The sequence below is a fragment of the Thermobia domestica genome, chromosome 15 (genome assembly GCF_964235325.1).
Source record: "Thermobia domestica chromosome 15, izTheDome1.hap1.1, whole genome shotgun sequence".
Taxonomy (NCBI): domain Eukaryota; kingdom Metazoa; phylum Arthropoda; class Insecta; order Zygentoma; family Lepismatidae; genus Thermobia; species Thermobia domestica.
Window position 1 is genome coordinate 136,871,719 of NC_137468.1, and position 23,351 is coordinate 136,895,069.

The 23,351-nt window shown below is 35.6% G+C and overlaps 1 protein-coding gene across 1 annotated transcript in view; it reads right to left on the reverse strand.

Annotated features, from left to right (window-relative positions):
• The window catches only part of LOC145671910 (prostatic acid phosphatase-like), a 188,802-nt gene that overhangs the window by 130,181 nt on the left and 35,270 nt on the right, over positions 1-23,351 (reverse strand). Inside the window, exon 3 of the mRNA XM_081741120.1 lies at positions 14,368-14,457. Coding sequence (XP_081597246.1) covers positions 14,368-14,457 — 90 coding nt within the window. The remainder of the gene's footprint in view (positions 1-14,367; positions 14,458-23,351) is intronic.

Below are 23,351 nucleotides of genomic sequence, written 5' to 3' on the forward strand. Positions count from 1 at the left end.
GTTGGTACCACGCTGGCATTTTCAGTCCCTTTTGTAATAAAGTTGGTACAATTCTACCCAATTCAGCACCATTTAACAAATATTTGTCACATTTTCAAAAGTGATCTACATCTCACGTTACTCACACTGTGTGTTGGACTCTTAAAAAAATGCTGTTGAACATTCATTCTCTGACGTTGCACAGCATAACGCTACGAACTTTGTGTGGAAAATTCGTAATTCAAACTATAAAGGAAAAAATGACATAGATGAGCGCATTCGCGCCGCGCGTGAAGGACACGAGAAATAAACAGTGTGGTAGAAAATTTTAGCGTGAAATCTTAAAGAGAGAAGCGCATTCTTTCATATATGGTCATATCACCGTTTTGGTTTATTGGTCACTTTGAAATGGAGGCGCGTTTGGATTTCTCACAATACATACTGAAGAAGATAACTGTTTTCCCTTTTAATTAGAGGCCTCTGTTATACTTTCTGGGTGCGAGAAAAGTTTCATCTATTTCCACGGTTGTACGAGGTCCTCCTATTTGTACGTTTTTAAAAAGAGCACTTTCTTGATTTGGACTCTTCGAAGAGGGGGGGGGGGTTAGAACTTTACCTCTTTTAGTTTCGTGTTATAGACCCATGTATTACACTGGTATAAAATAATGAATTCAGCCCTTTTTCTTTCAATTTGGTACTATTATTCAGCCCACTCCGGAGCTAGGACTGTGGCAACACTGGTCGAGGCGTGCAGCTCCCTTTTATCCTGTATTGTCGGCTTCCTTCGGTGATCCTCGTCCTTCCGATTGTTGGCGATGGTGTGCGACTCCTCTTCTGGACCGTCGTCTGCTTGTTTGTGTTTATTATTAACACGTGTAGTACGCATGGCTATTGCATGGTACTGCGACGTGGGGATCCTTACACCCCCGGGGCGTAGAGAAAAAGTAAGTCAATGGATTATTTTTGTGCCATCATGTGGAATCTGCATATTGGTCACAGTATACACTGGAAATGCACTATAACACTGAAACACAAAATTAAAGTTAAAAGCACTGGTCACCACTATCACACAAATAAAGTTTAAAATGAGAGTTTAAGTTGAAGTTGGAGCACTGACAGTTTGTCCTCTTAGTCTAAGCAGGATCCGTATATTACGTCATCTCCTCAAAGGAGAGGCTGTCGAAGCTCTGGTGGTTAGAAATAACAATTATAACCACGTCATTGATGGTAATGTCCATAGCATATTTTGTGAAGTGCGCACGCCATAGAGTGCTAAAAAGTTTCTCATTTCGGTCTAGTTCTTACTAGCCGTAGCAAATAGATGACAGAACACGCGTACAGAACGGTTAAAGTCATTACATTGATAAATGTAGTCACGACGGAAAAAGTTTGCCAATCAACAGTCCTGATTTTCTGAACACTCCGTATATGTAGGTCAATATGTTAGTGACAGTTATATGGTTCGCAGCGGAGAAGCGAAGAGAAAAAATGTTGCTGCTGGCGTTGTGAAGTTCGTTCGCTGGAGGTGCAGAGAAAATGCTGAAAAATTAAATAATTTTTTAAGAATATGTAAGTCAAATATACTATATCGCTGATGGTACAGACAATTGTTATGGCAAATAGGATAATTAAATCTGCCACTTTTTAACAGGCAGATTCGGACTTAGGTCAGTGCCATTTTGGCTACAACAAATGCTGGAACTATTATTTCTATCTAATACAATTCTAACTTATAACCAACTCATGGCCGTGTACACCAAGAAAGTTCAACTGTCGAACGAGGGTCATAGCCAAGCTCAGTCAAAACGTCTGATGCACCAACAACGTTCAAGATTAAGTATCGGTTAAATGGTGGATAAACTTGATTTTAACCTGAACGGCCGAATTTGGGGGTTTAAACTTCGTTGATCCACGCCAGTCTGTTTACATTCAATAATATCTTTGTATTTTCCACTAATGAAATTACAATACATTTCTCGTGTTCGGAAACATTTTTTGCATGGGGTTTGATTATTTTTTCATCACAATTACGATCACTGAAATTAGACTACTCACAACTCTATGCACGCAATCTCGAATGTCGAAAAAACCGGCACACGATATCCTTTCTTCATTTGTTACTTTGTTAAACGAAGATTAGAAACAAAAGACGACAATCAATCAGAGTCGATTTTACAAATTGACCGAAGTTTACTGAAACGAGAAGTACTGAAGGAGTTCCGTGGTGAATGTGATAGTGTGAACGTCTCCAAGAGTGAGCTGACGAACAGGAAGTGGAAAAAATGAACTATTCTCATCGTTCACTTTTCATACACACTTACAAATACACTTGAAATCACCTACATTCATTTACAATTACCTTACACTTTACATTTCATCTATTTTTTCATTTTTTCCAAATCTTTCACCCTGACTAACTGGGTAACTGGCCCTCTTATTCCCGTTGGAACTCCATCACACTTTTGACTCTTACTACACCTGATTGTGACTATACATTTCTTTACCTAACTGTGACAAATTAGTGCTCCTATTCCTAAACTGACATAATTAACAATTCTTATTTTTCTATTCATTTCATACTATATATGACAGGTAATACGACTTGAAAGTCGACCAAAAATTGCAAATAGCGGCTTCCGCCATTTGTAAAATTCTTTACAATTTCTTAAAAAAAAAATAATTCAATTCTTGTACAAGTAATTCAATTCACCCATATTTTTGAGCATATACCTACTTGGCTTTAAAGCTGACGCTCCTTTTAAATAACACTGATAATGGTGATGAACACAAGACAAAGGCAAAATGTACTGAAATTTGACTTTCAATAGTGCAACAAAAATCCTGGAACCACGTTTAAACTTGAAAGCTTAATATTGAACGCGTTTGAGTGAACGCTCGTTTAAACTTCGTTGGCGCACACGGCTGTCAGTGGTGTAAAGAGCTTGGGCTAAATTGCTGCCTCAATTCAATTTATAACCTATAATGGTTGAGAAAGTAAGACAGGCTATCAATGCAAAGAAAGACGAGCATGAATCTAGTCACTGGCATGAAATAAAACCTCTGTAAACGGGGGTATGAGATTAAATGGCGCCGATATAGGACGGTCTATTTCGAGCTCCGGATTAATACAAATTTAATTTTCTACAAATGTTTTTTTATAGCTCCTTTTAGTGTGAAACAAATTTTAAATGAGTGTGAACATTTCTGACAACGTTAATCTTACTTTTTACAATGTTTTACAGTGTACAACAATTAGTTTAGCACGGGCGTTTTCGGACAACATGTTTGCGCCATATTGTTTAATAAACCATAGTGTTTATCAATTTGCTTACAACAATTTTATACTCTTCAACAATGTATAGTGTAATAGCTGACATGGCTGATGGCTGCAGCATTAATTTCAAACCGTTAGTGGTTTTAAGAAAGAAAGAAAAAGAATCTCTGTAAACAAAGGACTTTAGCTGTGTATAAGTTAACATAGCGGTGTGTTTAAATTAACATACTGTATTAAATAACTGTCAATTATTGTTGGCAATGAGGAACATAATATATAAGTCTACCAGATACAGACAACGTTTTTTCTTTTATTTTCTCGAAAACTATCTACACATGAAAAGTTGCTCTCAAGCAAAATTATTTTGTTCAGTTTATTTTAAAAAAACAGACTTCTATCTGAGCAGTCAATATGTTAAAATAAGCGTAAGTCACAGCTTTACTATTAAAAAGTGACAGTGGAAGGTCTAGTAATAAAGGAAACAGCAATTCTCTTCCTGAATCTATCACAATATATTTTGCTTTAATTTCTGGGAAATAAAATAAAATATGACCTACAACAATGTAACTTTAAGCCGTTCGTATGTGTCATATTCGGGCAAGATTTTATTAACAGAAATTAAAATACCAGGGTGTCTATTGGTCACGAAAGTCACGAAAAAGTCTCGAAATCAGAAAACGGTCTTGAAAGTCAAGAAATTTAGGTTTTGATTCACGATTGTTTTTATTTGTATAAATATAAGTACAGACTGGAAAATTTTGTTATATAAAACGTCAAAATTCACCGCCAAAAATGTCTATGGGTGACTATAGACGCCACCAAATCGCAAGCAAAGCATGCTTCTATCGCATCCATGAAAAATTGGCCTAATTTGCACCCAAATTCGCTCTTGAGAATGTTACAAATTTCAATGATTTTTTAAAGGAAAGATCACGAATAAGTTACGAAATTTAATTTTGAGATTTTAATAGACACCCTACATGCGCATAGTAAATAGATTTAAACCTTCAAGTAGAAAGATATATAGGGGTCTAAGATATATCGGAAAAGTTTATAAAAACTGTAATTAACTACATTGCTGACCCGCTAACGTTTTGTATTAATACATGTTTGGGTGAAGTGATTTCTTTCGGATATTTTAAAAATAAGTAAAGTAGTAGTACTGATCTTTAAAATGGGAGACAGATTAAATACAGCAAATTATCGACTAATATCACTAATTCCCATTTTTTCTAAAATTATAGAAACAGTTGTAAAGGAATAACTATATCATTATCTTATTGAAGATAAAATGCTTAATAATGCACAGTCTGGCTTTAGAGGAGGTAGCTCAATGATAGATGCAATTGAAAATTTAGTTTATGAAGTACTAGCAGCGTTCACCCCGCTTCGCTGCGGTCACCCCGGAACGCAATAAACTTTGTTACTTAGATAATTTTTACTTTTTCGCTTTCAAGTGATATGATAAAAACCATAGAAGATTGCAGTAAATGTTAACATTATATCGCCTGTCATTTATGTTAACCCGCCCCGCTTCGCTGCGGTCACCCCGGAACGCAATAAACTTTGTTACTTAGATAATTTTTACTTTTTCGCTTTCAAGTGATATGATAAAAACCATAGTAGATTGCAGTAAATGTTAACATTATATCGCCTGTCATTTATGTTAACCCGCCGAGTGACACGGTCATGCGGGTTGCATATAAATACGTTTATTTTTACCTATGATGAACTAACAAAGGATTTGTACGTTATGGACACTTGAATGGTCAATTATCTCAAGACATTGGTAATTAAAAATTAAAGTGATATGATAAAAACCATCTAGGGTCCAAATCCTAATAACCCCCCAAAAATAAAAGAAATTGGTTCAGCCGTATTAGCGTGATGAGGTAACAAAGGATTTGTGCGTTCTCTTTTATATATAAGACTAGCAGCGTTCACCCCGCTTCGCTGCGGTCACCCCGGAACGCAATAAACGTTGTTACTTAGATAATTTTTACTTTTTCGCTTTCAAGTGATATGATAAAAACCATAGAAGATTGCAGTAAATGTTAACATTATATCGCCTGTCATTTATGTTAACCCGCCCCGCTTCGCTGCGGTCACCCCGGAACGCAATAAACTTTGTTACTTAGATAATTTTTACTTTTTCGCTTTCAAGTGATATGATAAAAACCATAGTAGATTGCAGTAAATGTTAACATTATATCGCCTGTCATTTATGTTAACCCGCCGAGTGACACGGTCATGTGGGTTGCATATAAATACGTTTATTTTTACCTATGATGAACTAACAAAGGATTTGTACGTCATGGACACTTGAATGGTCAATTATCTCAAGACACTGGTAATTAAAAATTAAAGTGATATGATAAAAACCATCTAGGGTCCAAATCCTAATAACCCCCCAAAAATAAAAGAAATTGGTTCAGCCGTATTAGCGTGATGAGCTAACAAAGGATTTGTGCGTTCTCTTTTATATATAAGATTTGAAAATTCGCATTGGCCACGTTCTGTGAATTAAGCAAGGTTTTTGACTATGTAGAACTTAATATACTATTAATAAAATTGGAGTATTATGGTTTTCAAGGTAAAAGACTGAACTTTATTAAAACATACCTAATAGGTCATACTCAGATTGTTAATGTCAATGGAATGAAATCTGACAGCATTACTACAATAAAACACGGCGTTCCTCAAGGTTCTGTATTGGGACCGTTATTGTTTATATTGATGATAAATGATTTCCCACTGAATATCTTAGGTAAATCCTTTCTTTATGCTAATGGCCGAACCTTGCCAAACACCAGCAATTATATTTCAGACCTAATGATACTGAAAGAGGATGCGCTTACAGAAACAAAGTAATGGTTTAAAGCAAATGGAAGTCTTCTTATTGAATATAAAACTACTAGACAAATATTTTCATTGAGCGAGTGTCCGGTAGTGTCAAAGAATGTAAAATTTATTGGAATCATTCTGGATAGGCAATTAACGTGGAAAGCAAATGTAGAATATGTACGTGTAAAACTTTCGGGAGTAATAAGTTTAATTCGAAATTTTAAGAGAAATAATCCCAAACAACTACATAAGATCAGCATATTATGTTTTTTTTTCAACGTACCATAGAATATGAAATATTATTTAGGGGTAACAAACAGTAACTTCGTAAATGATGTTCTACTACTACCAAGAAGTTATTTGAATAATCAGTGGTGCATCATATAAAAACACTAAACCTTTGTTCTGTAAGTTGAAAATTATGACTGTTGTTATTTTATGTATTTTATGTATATATATAAAGTTTAATTATATGCAGAGAGAATCAAATGAGGTGTGAAAATACTCTAGTTGATGATTTCAATATCTAAGTTGATCAAAACGCACTGGTGAAACTACACATAACCGCAAAGTAAACAACTTTGTCCCTTGGCTGAATTTTATGTTAGCAAATATACAAAGCAAGGTTTAAATAGAAAAATGATAATGATGATGTAGAGATTTCTTTTCGCACACGTTACAAATATATAATTAAAGATATTGCATAATTCCTAATGTAACAGGTTATGCTCTTGCTTCTGTTCTAAACGTTAACATGATTCTCAAACCAAAGAAGATGTCTTCAATTAGAAATACTGTTTCTAGAGATTTACTTCTCTTCGATATGTTTTAACTTTAATGCTAGAAGTATGTGATAGTGTCTGCAGTCTCAATGATGACGGCATTATAATGAGACAATGTTACTCTACATCTATAAACGAAATATAAAAGTTAAATCGACGTCACTACCGAATAATAGTTGAAACGTTTGAAATTAATTTTTCAACAGAGTACCTACCTTCAATTAGGATTTCATAATGTGATTTTTATTAAACTGCATATTCTAACAAGGGGAGAGCTTTCAAAAATGTACAAAAAAAGGTATCTCAGAAGACCATTAAGTTACTAAAATTGAACTCCGAACTTCATTTCCTCATTAAAAATAATTGGACATATATCGCAATGTTTTAGGGAATTTCGATTTTAAGGTAGCAATTCATATAATTTTCTCCACATTCTTATCTACATTGTCTCTCATCTTCAAGAGCAAGCAGCTGAACTGTTAGAAATACATTTCCCCACATAGTAATTACCTTGAATTTAGATTGCATAATGTAGGTTTTATTAAACTGCGTATTTAACGGGGAGAAGAGTTCAAAATTAATGCAAGAAACAAAGTATCTCACGTAAACAGAAATCATCTCTATTCTCCTGCTGCCGAACTTTAACCTGGCAACTTTCCGACCACGTGGACGACCGTGGAATCCATCACGCAGCGAACGTAGTAAGTCAACTGTGGAACACTTACATAACTATGGAGAATATACTTGTACTTCCATCTGGAGCATATGGATACTGCACGACTTATAAATGGTATGTAAAGCAGAACACTAGACACAAGAAAAATACTCATGTAAATTAGGATCGAACGAGAGACCCCAAATGCTAGCGGTTCGCGCTCTACTTCGGAGTTACTATGGATCACAATGAGGGAAGTAGAGAAGCGAGTGGTTATATGCTAACATTTTATATGTTTAAAGATAGACTAAGATACACGGTTTAAGGTGGTGGAAAGAGTATAAGCCGTGTTTATAGCACTTCTCATAGAACAGTGTACGGCAAATAGACACTCGACAATCGGCAAACATCAAATTGTGACCTGGGCAAAGAGCAATCTCACAATCACAGCTTGGAGGAGAGTGTGTTCCATGCTAGTAACAGGGTTAAATATAACTGGTTATACAACTGTATACTGCTGCCGTCAACAACATTGCATCTGGAGTTTACTGATATACTGGAGTTGTCAACACTTCATCTGTCCAATCACATTTCCCTATCAATATGTCCGAATATTTTACTTTCTACATGCAGCAATGGTAGAATGCATTCTCTATGCAAACGCCCTTTTCATATATCCACCATCTGCTTCACCAGCAATCTGGCAATAGTTCACATATACTTGACCTGCATGATGTAAGGAATGATGATTCGTTGCAGTTTCAACAGAAATCCTACGGCGTCTGAATAAAGCTGTTTTCTGTAGTGAGTCAAGACTAAATTTTTCTCTTAGTTCAGGAACCCTTCAAGCTACAAAGATTACATTAAGTATGCAATTTCATTAAAAGTTATTACAAATATGTCAAACCGTTTTTAAAATATTTCTTCTAAGGGGAAAAGAGAAAATTTCTGTGTCTTGATGACATTTAAATCGACGTTATCTATTTCAATTAGGAAAAACGAGTAAACCGTTTGAAAAGAAGTTTAGAAAATAGTTACTACTTAGCTGTCACTTTTATCAAAATACGTATTCGAAAAAATGGTAGGGGTTCAAGAGTTACCTGCCAAAATACAGCATGCCAAGAGCCCGTGAAATTAGATTAAACTCAATACATCTTATTTTAGAAAGCATAAGTTCACAAATATTCCGGTGTTTTAGAAAACTACAATCCTAAATGAGAATGGTGGGATTTTTATAATATTAAAATTTGCCATTTTGTACGTTCAGGAAATGGCAAGAACAAGGCAGCAAATGAACTGTTAACTTAAGTTGACTTGTGGTCTTATCAATAAACTCTGATTGAAATGTCTTCTACGGGACGACGGTGGTGTAAATGCTTCGCAAATAATAACTGCAGCTTTTAAATGAATTCTTGAAGATGACACTTCAGTAGATTTGCGTTTTATAGTTCCACTTCAATTCAAATACTTTTCAAACATTTTCCACAATAATTATTCTTTCCTTTAAAAACAACAGGTATTTCAACTAATGTTTCATATTAGAGCAACGGAACTAACGTGGCATGGTCCTAACATTCGCCATTCGTAATAAATTAACAACAGTTGGTCATGACAAAAATGATAACATTATATTAGTTGAAACTTGAACATTAATGGTTAAGATGTATGCAAGTCTAGGTTAAATTCTACAATACTGTTAGCGTTTAATGAAAAGAACAATGTCCAAACATGGGACGTATATCAATCGATAATTCTTATTAAGCTGAACAAGTGATATACGTGAGTGCAAAAGCGCAGAACTGGATTTCGAGAAAATGGAGAAAAAACAGTAATTCGTAAACCTGAAAATAATGGTAGCTTGTGAGGACCATGCCACTTATTAAGATGAAATTAAGATTAACATATAAAATAAAATAGAATATTTTTTTTCGTCATTAAGTCTGTATACAGACAATGAACAACGTCAAATGAAGATATACAAGCAAATTTCTTTTTACCTTTACAAATACACGTTTATCTTCCTCAAACCCCTTAACATTAGAATAGAGTGCAGCATCCAATCCAGAATATGCTAACCAATCATACACTTTATTTTAAATTGAATAATCGATAATTTTTTGTGTGTATTGGTAACTTGTTCATGAATTTTATGTCCTGTATTGTATAGCTATTTTTTATTTTTGATATATCAACTTGTTTAGTAGATCTTGTATTATATGGGTGAATATCTGTATATATGACATATTTTGTTTCGCATATACTAAAACCTTATATATATATATATATATATATATATATATATATATATATATATATATATATATATATATATATATATATATATATATATATATATATATATATATATAAAAATTAAAAACCGTCATAATTTTCAACTTACAGAACAAAGGTTTAGTGTTTTTATATGATGCACCACTGATTATTCAAATAACTTCTTTGTAGTAGTAGAACCTCATTTACGAAGTTACTGTTTGTTACCCCAAAATAATTTTTCATATTCTATGGTACGTTGAAAAAAACATAATATGCTGATCTTATGTAGTTGTTGGGGATTATTTCTCTTAAAATTTCGAATTAAACTTATTATTCCCGAAAGTTTTACACATACATATTCTACATGTGTTTTCCACGTTAATTGCCTTTTTAGAATGATTCCAATAAATTTTACATTCTTTGACGCTACCGGACACTCGTTCAATGAAAATATTTGTCTAGTAGTTTTATATTCAATAAGAAGACTTCCATTTGCCTTAAACCATTACTTTGTTTCTATAAGGGCTTCCTCTTTCAGTATCATTAGGTTTGAAATATAATTGCTGGTGTTTGGCAAGGTTCGGCCATTAGCATAAAGAAAGGATTTACCTAAGATATTCAGTGGGAAATCATTTATCATCAATATAAACAAGAATGGTCCCAATACAGAACCTTGAGGAATCCCTTGTTTTATTGTAATACTGTCAGATTTTATTCCATTGACATTAACAATCTGAGTGCGACCTATTAGGTATGTTTAATAAAGTTCAGTCTTTTACCTTGAAAACCATAACACCCCAATTTTATTAATAGTATATTAGGTTCTACATAGTAAAAAACCTTGTTTAATTCACAGAACGTGGCCAATGCGAAACCTTTATTTTCAAATACTTCATAAACTAAATTTTCAATTGCATCTATCATTGAGCTACCTCCTCTAAAGCCAGACTGTGAATTATTAAGTATTTTATCTTCATTAGGATAATGATATACTTATTCCTTTACAACTGTTTCTATAATTTTAGAAAAAATGGGAATTAGTGATATTAGTCGATAATTTGCTGTATTTAATCTGTTTCCCATTTTAAAGATCGGTACTATCTTACTTTAAAATATCCGGAAGAAATCACTTCACCCAAACATTTATTAATACAAAATGTTAGCGGGTCAGCAATGTAGTTAATTACAGTTTTTATAAATTTTTTCTATATATCTTATATATCTTTCTAGTTGAAGGTTTAAATCTATTTACTATGTGTTATGATATCATTATGTGTTACCAGTTCAAAATCAAATATGGATGGAATTTTAATAAGTTTATCATCATTGTACCTACGTACTCTCATAAGCTCTTCATTATGACATAGCGAGGTGATAGTACGTAGTGTAGTTAGTCTTGAATTTTAATTTCTGTTAATAAAATCTTGCCCGAATATGACACACACGAACGGCTTAAACTTACATTGTTGTAAGTCATATTTTATTTATTTCCCAGAAATTAAAGCAAAATATATTGTAATAGATTCAGGAAGAGAATTGTTGTTTCCTTTATTACTAGACCTTCCCCTGTCACTTTTTGATAGTAAAGCTGTGACTTACGCTTATTTTAACATATTGACTGCTCAGATAGAAGTCTGTTTTTTAAAAATAAACTGAACAAAATAATTTTGCTTGAGAGCAACTTTTCATGTGTAGATAGTTTTCGAGAAAATAAAAGAGAAAACGTTGTTTGTATCTCGTAGTCTTATATATTATGTCACTCTTTGCCAACAATAATTGACAGTTATTTTATACAGTATGTAAACTTAAACACACCGCTATGTTAAGGTGGATCACCACCAGGAAGTCAGTACGTATTTTAGCTCATTCCCTTAAATACTGCATAATGAAACATTACATATTAGAGATATTCAAGTATAAGATAGAGTTATACTTCAACTACAACTCAAGACACTGATTCATTTGGTTGTGTCTTCTGATATCGTAAAAGGTAACAATTAAAAGAAAATATCTGATTCGTTTTAGAATGACCACACAAGATGGCACTTGCTCTTAGATCTTACTACAAGTGCTCAGTTTTATGAAATGTTTATTTGTATGTTTAAAGTACTTTAAAGTAACGATCTTATTACGAAATAGATATATTGCTTGACCATTTTTCGTGTTATTTTTCTCATTTTATATATATATATTAATTTACATTTAAGGAAATAGATTTTGATAAGAAACTTGCGCAGAACGCCATAATGCGTTGTTGCTAAATTTGTACGTTTACTGTGGTAGTCACTATAAGAAAATTCCTGGATTCTAGCGTTCCAGTTCAAGAAGCGGAACTTAGCTGTAAATTGCAGTAAGGGTCGAAAACTAATTTCTCCAATAAGTATCTAAGCAGAATTCCATGATTACTTCCTTTATTACCTGGCACCAGTAAACATTCGACACTATCTGGCAACGCCGCACTATTCAACCAGCGTTTAGCATAGCACAGAGAACACGTAATGATCCACCTTATACGCAGCTAAAGTCCTTTGTTTACAGAGGTTCTATTTCATGCCACGGACTAGATTCATGCTCGTCTTTTTTTGCATTGATAGCCTGTCTTACCTTCTCAACCATTATAGGTTATAAATTGAATTGAGTCGGCAATTTATTTCAAGTTCCTTACACCACTGACAGCCGTGTGCGCCAACGAAGATTAAACGAGCGTTCATTCAAACGCGTTCAACATTAAACTTTCAAGTTTAAACGTGGTTCCAGGATTTTCGTTGCACTATTGAAAGTCAAAGTTCAGTACATCTTGCCTTTGTCTTCTCTTCATCACCATTATCGGTGTTATTTAAAAGGAGCATCAACTTTAAAGTCAAGTATGCTAAAAATGTGGATAAATTGAATTACTTGTACAAGAATTGAATTTTTTAAAGAAATTGTAAAGAATTTTACAAATGGCGGAAGCCGCCCACTTGCATTCTTTGGTCGACTTTCAAGTCGCATTACCTGTCATATATAGTATGAAATAAATAGAAAAATAAGAATTGTTAATTATGTCAGTTTAGGAATAGGAACACTAATTTGTCACAGTTAGGTAAGGAAATATATAGTCACAATCGTGACGGAGTTCCAACGGGAATAAGGGGGCCAGTTACCCAGTTAGTCAGGGTGAAAGATTTGGAAAAAATGAAACAATAGATGAAATGTAAAGTGTAAGGTAATTGTAAATGAATGTAGGTGATTTCAAGAGTATTTGTGTGTATGAAAAGTGAACGATGAGAATAGTTATTTTTTTCCACTTCCCCTTCGTCAGCTCACTCGAGACGTTGACACTATCACATTCATCGCGGAACTCCTTCAGTACATCTCGTTTCAATAAACTTCGGTGAATTTGTAAAATCGACTCTGATTGGTTGTCGTTTGTCTCTAATCTTCGTTTAACAAAGTAACAAATGAAGAAAGGATATCGCGTGCCGGGCTTTTCGACTTTCGAGATTGTGTGCATAGACTTGTGAGTAGTCTAATTTCAGTGATCGTAATTGTGATGAAAAAATAATGAAACCACAAGCAAGAAATGTTTCCGAACACGATAAATGTATTGCAATTGCATTAGTGGAAAAATACAAAGATATTATTGAATGTAAACAGACTAACGTGGATCAACAAAGTTTAAACTCCCAAAATTCGGCCGTTCAGGTTAAAATCAGCATTTGTTGTAGACAAAATGGCACTGACCTAAGTCTGAATCTGCCTGTTGAAAAGTAGCAGATTAAATTACCCTATTTGCTCATAACAATTGTCTGTACCATCACCGATATAGTATATTTGACTTACATATTCTAAAAAAAGTTATTTAATATGAAAATTGCACAAATTATAAATAGTAAAACAAAAAGTTGAAATAATGATGAGTTTAAAAACTTGAATCTATTCAGGTATCATTTTATTTTATGTCCTATATCCTGTCATTCGGTGATCCAATATGTAAACAATTCAAACCTGAAATTGGATGTATGCTAAGAGTAGAATCCTGAACTATAGCACTTCCTGTCAGTATAAAATTATTGTATTATGCATTGATAACCTGCAATGCAACTATTAACGTTATAAATATAGCATCAATGGAATCAATAGTTGGTAAAATATGAAACTGCAAAAGCAACACAAAAATCTTTACGATGTATTGAAATTGCTTAACATGCTATTTGTTTTAGTGTATTTATAGTCACCTAATTTATGACAAGTATCGTGTACAGGAAAGAAGAAACAGTTGATTCAATAATACTTCATCACAAAAGAACACAGACACTTTTAAGTTGGCATTTTTTGAAACCATAAAATATTGTTGGTTCTTTGATATTGGAATAAAGGATTTTCGGATACTTCCTACACTTTTTAAATGTACAGTGACAGTATTGATTTAAAAAAAACAATGCAAAAGGATTTTAATTTAGTGCAGTGAGATAATTTGAAACTTCTCTCAATGTGATATCTACAGAAATCGTAAACGCAAGAAACAGTACCTTTTGGCATACTATAAAATAAGAAAAACTATGAATATATTTAATTACCATCGTTATTTCAGCTGGTCCTTCCGGATACAGATAAGAGGTATCAGGTGGGTAAATTACTAGAGGATTCCTATCACCATGCCTATGTACCTATTTAAAAAATATAATTACATTTTATTGCATTATTAATTTTATGTACAGTACAATATAATACAGGATTAGCTACAAGCTCTGATTTTTGACATTGTGAAATATATCGGATCAAAGTATTTTCTCGTAATTCTTTTGGTATATTTAGAGAAAATCTTTGATATTACCGGAGAAAATGTGAAAGTGCTGGAGTAATGCCTTCATTGTGCAAAATGACTCCAAGGTTTTTACCTTCAGTTACTTCCGCAAGATAAAGTTTGCAAATTTTCATATTTTTGCCTAAAATGGCAACCTGTCGAATATACATATCTCATCAATACTAAGGCAATGTGAAGAACCAGAAAAATAAGAGAAATACAAAAATTACTTTTGTATGTAGTTCTCAACATGCAATCCGGGAGCATCAAGCTCGACTTCGGTTAAAAAGAAGAAGAAATAAAGAAAAGAAATGGAAGTCGATTGTTTGGTGGCGTTATCTGGCTCGTGGTAGGAGTGTTAGGGAAAGTGAACTACAAATTTCCCCTCTCCTTATTAATTATATCGACATGATACAAAAAAAAGTATTGAATACCGTCTTGAATTTTACACTACGCCTTATAATTTACTACTTGTTTCTGTTCTTACCATTCTTATGGATAGATTACTTACAAAATATGAAATTTGGTAGGTAGAAGCATTGTTCCTTTATCACCTAACACATGCCTAATTATTTCTAGTCGCTAAAGATATATCATCATGGATGATAACATGATACCCTACTACATCCATGTTCGGCGAAATTTCTCCCGGGATTGTCCAGAATGCTTTCGCGAAGTCATCCCGTCTGATGAAACGTTGCTGTTTGGACAACTGGAGGCTTATCTGTATGAGAATTTTTCAATGAAAACGAGCTCATTGAGAGTGTGGTAAAGTGGCGTAATGACCAACCACAGTTTCACGAACGTGCATGTCAGATGCGTCATTTGAGGAAGGAAAAGGGGCAATCGCACCTCCCCCCTGAGTTCAAGTAATTCATACTATTTATAAATGAGTAATGTATTCATTTAGTATCTTTAGGTTGTACACTAACATATTAATAAAAAGAACATAATGAAAATCTTATGTCGGTGAAGAATCTCGCTCTCCTCTAACAGCATATGAAATGACGATACGGTGCATTTGAGTCATAAAAACCAAGATGGCTGTATTGCATTTTGACAAGACCAAAGTGCCAGTGCTTCTACCTACAAAATTTCATTTCTCTAGTACTTAACCACTACTGATCTATAGTGGATTCTGCGTTACTTTTTGACAGACTTTTCTACCACTGCTATTCTTATTTTGCAATTGAATGGTAGGTGTGGGGAAATCGGATCAGTTAAAAACAACCCTTGTGATTGGACGTTAAAAGAATACTCTTTGCGTCGACGTGGGGCGCATTATAGTGTCACCTCTCAGAAGAAATGGATACTAACGGAAGACGCTGTTGATTTGGCGCCAGAGGAGTTCCAGACAGCATTGTTTAAGGACGTGTGTTTTTCGAGTGGAAAAAAAAGCAGATGTAACTTTTCATTGCTGCAAACTAAGCTTTTTCTAACTGTGTAAGAATTATATTTGGTTTTCAATGGTATTATTTCATTGACTGATGCATCATCATTAGGCTGTACAACAAGCTGTGCAAAAATTACTAAACGTACTGTGTAAAGAAGGAAAAAAAAGAAAAGTGCAGTTTGGGTTAAATCGGATCACTGAATTTGTAATTTGCATTGAAGTATTGAAACTACCTGTCTCTATAAATATCGTTTTATTTAAAAAAAAAAAACTCTTATATGATGTTACTATGTTCATAAGGGACACTGTGGCTCAGTGGTAGAGCATTCACCTCTGGTTCCAGGAGTCCCTGGTTCGATCTCAGCGCAAGCGATGACAAATATAGAACGTGGAGAGAACGTGGTACTAACTCGTGTGTCAGCAACAGGAATTTACATTCCACCGTTTGTTATTTTCAAGGGCAAGAGACTCTAAGTTGAATATCGCGATGGTATGCCACCAGGATTCGACGTGTGTATGACGGAATTAGGATGGGTGAGCGAGGAGGCTTTCATGAAATGGGTGGAACATCTCTACAAACACCCAAGTCCTGGTAAAGTTATTTTAATTATGGATAGACATTGTTCGCATATGATATAGAAGTGTTTGTTGTTGCCACCTCACACAACACATGTTCTGCAGCCGCTTGATGTTCGTGTTTTTAAGCCATTAAAGGCATATTTCAATTAGCAGGCAACAAAAAAGTTTTTTGCGGCATTTACTTACCACAATCATTGTGATCCGACTTCCCCCAACAATGATCCGATTTAACCCACAACGTTGGGATAAATGGGATCGATCTATCATCTGTTACAAAGTAAAATTTTTGGGGTAAGAACTATAAAATTTAAATTTTTTTCATTACAGCCTTTTAGATGAAGGTTCACTTATTATTATACATGTACTTTTCGTTTATATAGAAGCATATTAAACTTCCAATTTGAGGTTTTCTGCAAGGTGATCTGATTTCCCCCTACCTAACCTATACTGTGAAATTTATGTATGATGTTCCTACAAGTTTGTTTGAATGCTTTAAATGTTTTTTAGTATTTACGAAAAGGATGTTCCAAAAGAATAATTCAGAGAAAATCCTATGTCCCACTGTGAATATTTTAGCAAGGTACTTGAAACTATTTGAATATAGTATCTTCTCTAGCAACAATAACATCTTTCTTTTAGATATTTCAGATAGTAGAATCGTGTTTTAGCTGGGTGGGGAGAAGGATATGAAGGTAATGAAAAGCCTACCATAAGTTGCTGTGACTCTAGGTAAGAAAAATATATCTTCAAGAAAAGTGTGTGTTAAGGTTAATCCAACATATCTAAATAAGTGTATCTGATTAGTTTTCCTCACGTATATATATACCAAAATTTCCTGTATTGCATTTTGAAGACAGTGTAATTATTTATCCTCCATTATACTCTCATTTACAAAACAAAAACTTATTCTGTTCGTTACTGTGAGGAAAAGATGACTGCAAGCATTTCTAATTAGTTACTTGTATCATTATGTAGTATTGTTAAAGAAGATTGAGAAAATGATTATGATTTTACGAAAGACTGGTATGATAAAAAAAAGTGTATTAAAGTTATTTTAATGATTTTTGGGAACTATCAATGAAAGTCTGAGAATATTGATTGCGTGCTTCAATTATAACATTGGAAAGGCCTTTTCCTAGCATTAACTCGAGTCAATATGTGGAACGAGACTTTGTGTATTGCTCACAGTGCTGAACGTCGGTTCTGCTCCTGTCCTCTGGTCAATATTCAGCCGCCCTAATAGATAAATCTTCTCTTCTTCTCCTTAGATCAATAATCCATCGATTGGTTTCAAATAACTTTCCTTTCTTTGCTATTCTGACTCTGAGTTTTCATTTCCTTGTAGATTTTCTTTGAAATATATTTCACTATTTAGTTCCTATATACAGTATAATACAAATTAAATCCCTCAAACTTCTTCTTGATTCAGCAATCTCTCGAACGGCTTGACGTAGTTTCCATTCTTCCCTATTCTGAGCCTAAGGTTTGTGTCATAAGTTTTTCTTTATTACGTTTTTTGTTATTTGGTCTGTATATTTCAACCGCCGTCTTCCTCTAGGTACTTTCCCTTCTGATCAGTGCCGGATTTACAAGCTATAGCTTAGGGCCTCCTCTCGTAGGAGCCGAAAAAATTAAAGAAAAGATTGAATGTACATTTCAAAAACACAAGGAAAATAAATCAAATAAAATCTACATATAGCAACAATGCTTCGTGTTGTGTAGACTCCTATGATGTAACTAATGGAGCCCCTTCTACTAGCCTTCTTCCTAAAATATCACTAGTTTCTTCATTTCTGCATATAAGGTGCTTACGTTAATCTAGGCACATCCCATTACCTTTAATTTCTTACGGCCCTATCAAAGCTAAATCCGGCTCTGCTTCTGATATCTGCTTTATAGACAATAGTGCAATTCTTCCATGTCTACTAATGTGTTCAATAATTTTATCACTTCTTTCCGAAATTATCTTCAGGACACTTTTCCTCCTATCATATTCATAACTTTTTAATTTGATATTTAATAATCTAATTTTCAATATCTTTCTATAGCCCTACATTTCGAAGCTTTTCATTCTCCGTTTCCTCCTTTTCTCCTACAGTTCGTGCCTCATATCCGTACAACACCACACTGCATATCCCTATATGCATTCATCAGCCTTTTCTTCATTTCCATGTCAATATTTCCGGTCAGAAGTTCTTTTTTTTAATTAAAAAACGCCTTCTCCGCCTGAGGTGTTACGGATCTTATACATTGTTTGCATTTGTTATCGCTTATTATTTTAGCCCTCTCCAACAGGTGATCTCCTTGCTGTTAAACACCTTCTACATTTCATTAGACCTGCTTCTGTCTTTTTAATTTTTTAATAATAAAAGTAATATTGTATAAATAGCTTAAGCCTAAACCGTGTAACTCCAAATAACGAGGATTTAACTTCGAACTCTCATTATTTTTATCTGAATTATTTACAAGACGAAATTAAATATTTTGAATGCACTGTGTATTCAGATGATGATAAAGATACAGAAAATACACACGGCACGTTTATAACACATTAACTAGTAAGATCTACATTTAAACCATGTATTTAACTTTAGAATATTTGTAATGACTCGCGTAACTTTAAACGGTGATAAATATAGTTTTATTGTATCCTCGTCGCCAAAAGTGCCTTTACATCGCCGTGACGGGTATGTGACACCGCAGTACTCTAAGGAAGGGATGGTTGCATAAGAAATTTTGATTAATTTTGAAGAGTTTTTATTTTGACCAGGGAAATAACGTAGGTATAGGGAGTAAGGGCATAGATTTAAAGCATCAGTGCACTGTCATCTCTGAAAAGATTTGTATTCTCAGTTTTTCAAATTATTGTCTTATATGTTAAGTTAAAAACTGCTAACAACTGCTACTAGCGCTTTTCACTCTTCAGGAATTTACTACGACATGTTCGGGCTTGAATTATTTCATTCGCCTCACTGTAATTATTTGTGAATGGAAACTGATTACGCTGAACATGAATATGTTTCGTTGTCGTAAAGCAAGGGCCGTAATAAATGTAGATCAGGTTCTTATTATTATATAAAACACATAAGTATTTATTCCGTGTATAGAATAATATAATACAGTAACTAAGCAACATCATAATCACTAACGCCCGCAGGATTTTTTCTAACGGGGGGGAGACCGATATAGAGTTTTTCGTTTTATTCCCTATATATATTACGTTAACAGTCATAACACTGATAACGTATATCGTCTTTCGCCGCTGTAGGCTATTAGTCAGAACACTGATCTCCAGATATGTCGAAAGAAAAAATAAATTGATATGAACAGTGATGTGATTAATTTTACTGCGCCCTGGATCGATCTACCTTCGATTTACTCATACTCCCCCAGGCCCCCTGCCCCAGGTATTTCAGCTGCTGCGTTATATATACAGTTCCATGTCAAAAGGGCCTGACAAAAGGGAAAAGACCGAAAGGCCAGAGTCAATATGGCCCGCAACAAAAGGACCCGAGTCAAAACGGCCCTGCTTCAAACGGACCCGGGTTGAAAGAGGCCCCGCTACAAAGGGGCCCGAGTCAAAATGGCCCATGTGAAAAGGACCCAGGTCGAAACGTCTCCGCAACAAAAGGGCCCAAGTTAAAAGGGCCCGAGTCAAAATGGACCATGTTTTAAAAAAGCCAGACCACAATGACTCCGCAACAAAAGTGCTCGAGTCAAAAGGTTTCCGAAACAAAAGGGCAGGAGTCAAAATTGCCCGAATCAAAACGACCCTCATCAAAAGGGTCCATGACAAAAGGGCCCGAGTAAAAAGGGACTTGCTTCAAACGAGCCCGGCTGAAAAAGAGCCCTGCTACAAAAGAACCCGAGTCAAACAGCCCAGGCTAAAAGGACTCCGCAACAAAAGGGCCCGAGTCAAAAGGGGCCGAATCAAAACGGCCCTCATAAAAAGAGCCCGGGTCAAAAGAGACCCACGACAAAATAACCCGAGTCAAAAGGCCCCGGGTCAAAAAGGGGCATCGCTGCAAAATGGCCCGAGTCAAACGGCTCGGCGTCAAAAGGGCCCTGTTCAAAAGGTCTCCGCAAAAATGGGCACGAGTCAAAACGTCTTTCATTAAAAGGACCCGAGTCAAAAGGGTCCCACGACAAAAGGGCTTGAGTCCCAAGCGACCTGCGTCAAACGGGCCCGGTTCAAAAGGTCTCCGCAACAAAAGGACCCGAGTCAAAAAGGGCCAAAACGAAACGCCCCTCATGAAAATGGCCAGGATAAAAAGAGTCCCGCTACAAAAGAGCCCGAGTCAAAACTTTCCCACGTCAAATGGGCCCGGGTCAAAAGATCTCCACAAGAAAAGAGCAGAAGTCAAAAGTGGCTCCTCTACAAAGGGCACGAGTCGAAAGGGACCCGCGAAAAAAGGGCTTGGGACAAACTTCTCCGCAAGAAAAGGGTAGGAGTCAAAAGGGCAAAAATCAAAAGCTCCGCGTCAAAAGGGTCCCACGACAAAAGAGCCCGAGTCAAAAGAGACCTGCCTCAAATGAACCCGTGTCAGAAGGTGCCGCGTACAAGAGGGCCCGAGTCAAAATGGCCCGAGTCAAAATTGCCCGGGTCAAAACCTCTCCGCAATAAAAGGGTTTGAGTCAAAAAGACCCGAATCAAAACGCCCTTCATTTAAAGAGCCCGTGTCAAAAGGGTCCCACGACAAAATGACCCGAGTCAGAATGCCCCGCGTCAAACGGACCCGAATCAAAACACCCCTCATCAATAGGGCCCGAGTCAAAGGTTCCCAGTACAAAGGGGCTCGAGTCGCAAGGGCTCTGCGTCGAACGGGCTCGAGTGAAAAAAGCCCCGCTACAAAAGGACCCGAGTCAAATGGCCCCCTATCAAAAGGGCCTGGGTCAAAAGATCTACGCAACAAAAGGACCCGAGTCAAAAGGGGCCGAATCAAAATGCTCCTCATGTAAAGGGCCTGGGTCAAAAGAGTACCACGACAAAAGGATCCGAGTCAAAAGGGCCCTGCGTCAAACGGGTCCTAGTCAAAGGGGGCCCGCTACAAAATGCCCGAGTCAAAACAGCCCCGCGTCGAAAGGGCCTAGGTAAAAAGGTCTCCGCGACAAAATCCTCTGCGTTAAAAGGGCCCGGGTTAAAAAGGATCTGCAACAAAAGGAGCCGAGTTATAAGGACGCTGCGTCAAAAGGGTCCGGATACAAAGGGTTCTGCGACAAAAGGGAAAGAGTCAACAAGAAACTTCGTCAAATGGGCCCTGATCAAAAGGAGCACCATTACAATAGGGCACGGGTCAAAACGGCCAGGCGTCAACTGGGTGCGAGTCAAAAGGGCCCTGCGTCAAAAAGGCACAAGTCAGAAAGACCCCGCGTCCAAAGGGCCCGGTAAATACGGTTCCACGTGTAAAAAGCTTGAGATCAAAGCAAGAGTGGAGATCAATCGTGCAAAAGAGGATTGTGTCCCCTTAGTAAGTTGAAGTGTTTATGCAAATGAAGGAAATATATCTGTGGTTATTAATAACAAATAGGAAATTTGAATGATAATATTAGTTTTGTTTGCTTGTTGATTGTTTTGGAACAATCGCTATCGCTTAAGTCGTTCTCCATGAAAGGTTGCTTGCACTCCCGTCATAGGCGGACTGGGTGTATTAGGGCCTAGGCCGCGGTTACTGTGGAGGGAGCTCAGACTATAACACCAATTTCTAAAATAACGTACAATCAGTGGCGCAACGAGCTATGAACTCGGGGGCCCATGCCCTCTCCGAAGCAAACCTGATCTATCTTATACAGCAGCGTTGCAGACAAATTTTGGTGAAATTTCAAAATAGATCAAAGCATAAATGAATATTGAATTAAGTCAAAGCACTGTACGAAAGGAGAAATACCCAGTGAAAACCCCTACATTAATTTCTTAGAGTAATAAACGTTAGTAAAGAGTGCGTCATTTTATGCAAAAATAAAGATGTTCAAAATATTTATTATAGCGCAAATTTTAAAACTTGTAACCGTTAATAATAGGGAATTTGTGAATTGGAATTTTCATTTTAAGGTTTTTTAGCATGTTAATAATAAGGATAACTAAATTGCTTGTAATGAGGAGAATTCAAAATTTCAATTTTGTCCACATCAAATGGTGCAGCACGTCGTTTGCAGACTACTGTACTGGATATTCTTGGCCCCTCCCGAAATAAAATCCTGGTTGCGCCACTGCGTACAATCAACATCTGCGATGAGCCATCGCGTTGTGCAGTTGTAAATTGGTTGTTACTTGATAGTTTTTGCAAGCTATAATTTATCATTGGTCGGTGAAAATTTGATGACACAGCAAGCACAGAATTTCCAGAAACAAACTTTCAAGAGAATGTTTTATAATTATTATTGCATTGCCACACGGGGTGTCTAAAAAGTCCCCTGACATGGATAACTCTGTTGTTATCAGAGTTACAACAAAATGTAAGAGAGGAAACCGCCTACAAATATAATGTTTTTAATAGACAGTAACTTCATTCATTTATGTTGTGGGTCCGGGTAAATGGTAACGTTGCATTTTCATGTAACATTGGGCGCATATAGAGTGTACAGCCCAAACGGCTTGTCCGATTTGAAAAATTCTTTCACTTTAGATTGAAAACATCATATTTGGAGACCGTTTCCCCGCCTATATTTTGTTGTAACTCTGATAATAAGAGAGTTACCGTATGTCACGTGACTTTTGAGACACTCTGTATAGTAGCTGAAACACTAAAAAAATAATAGCGAATAACTTTTACTATGGAATGAACAGG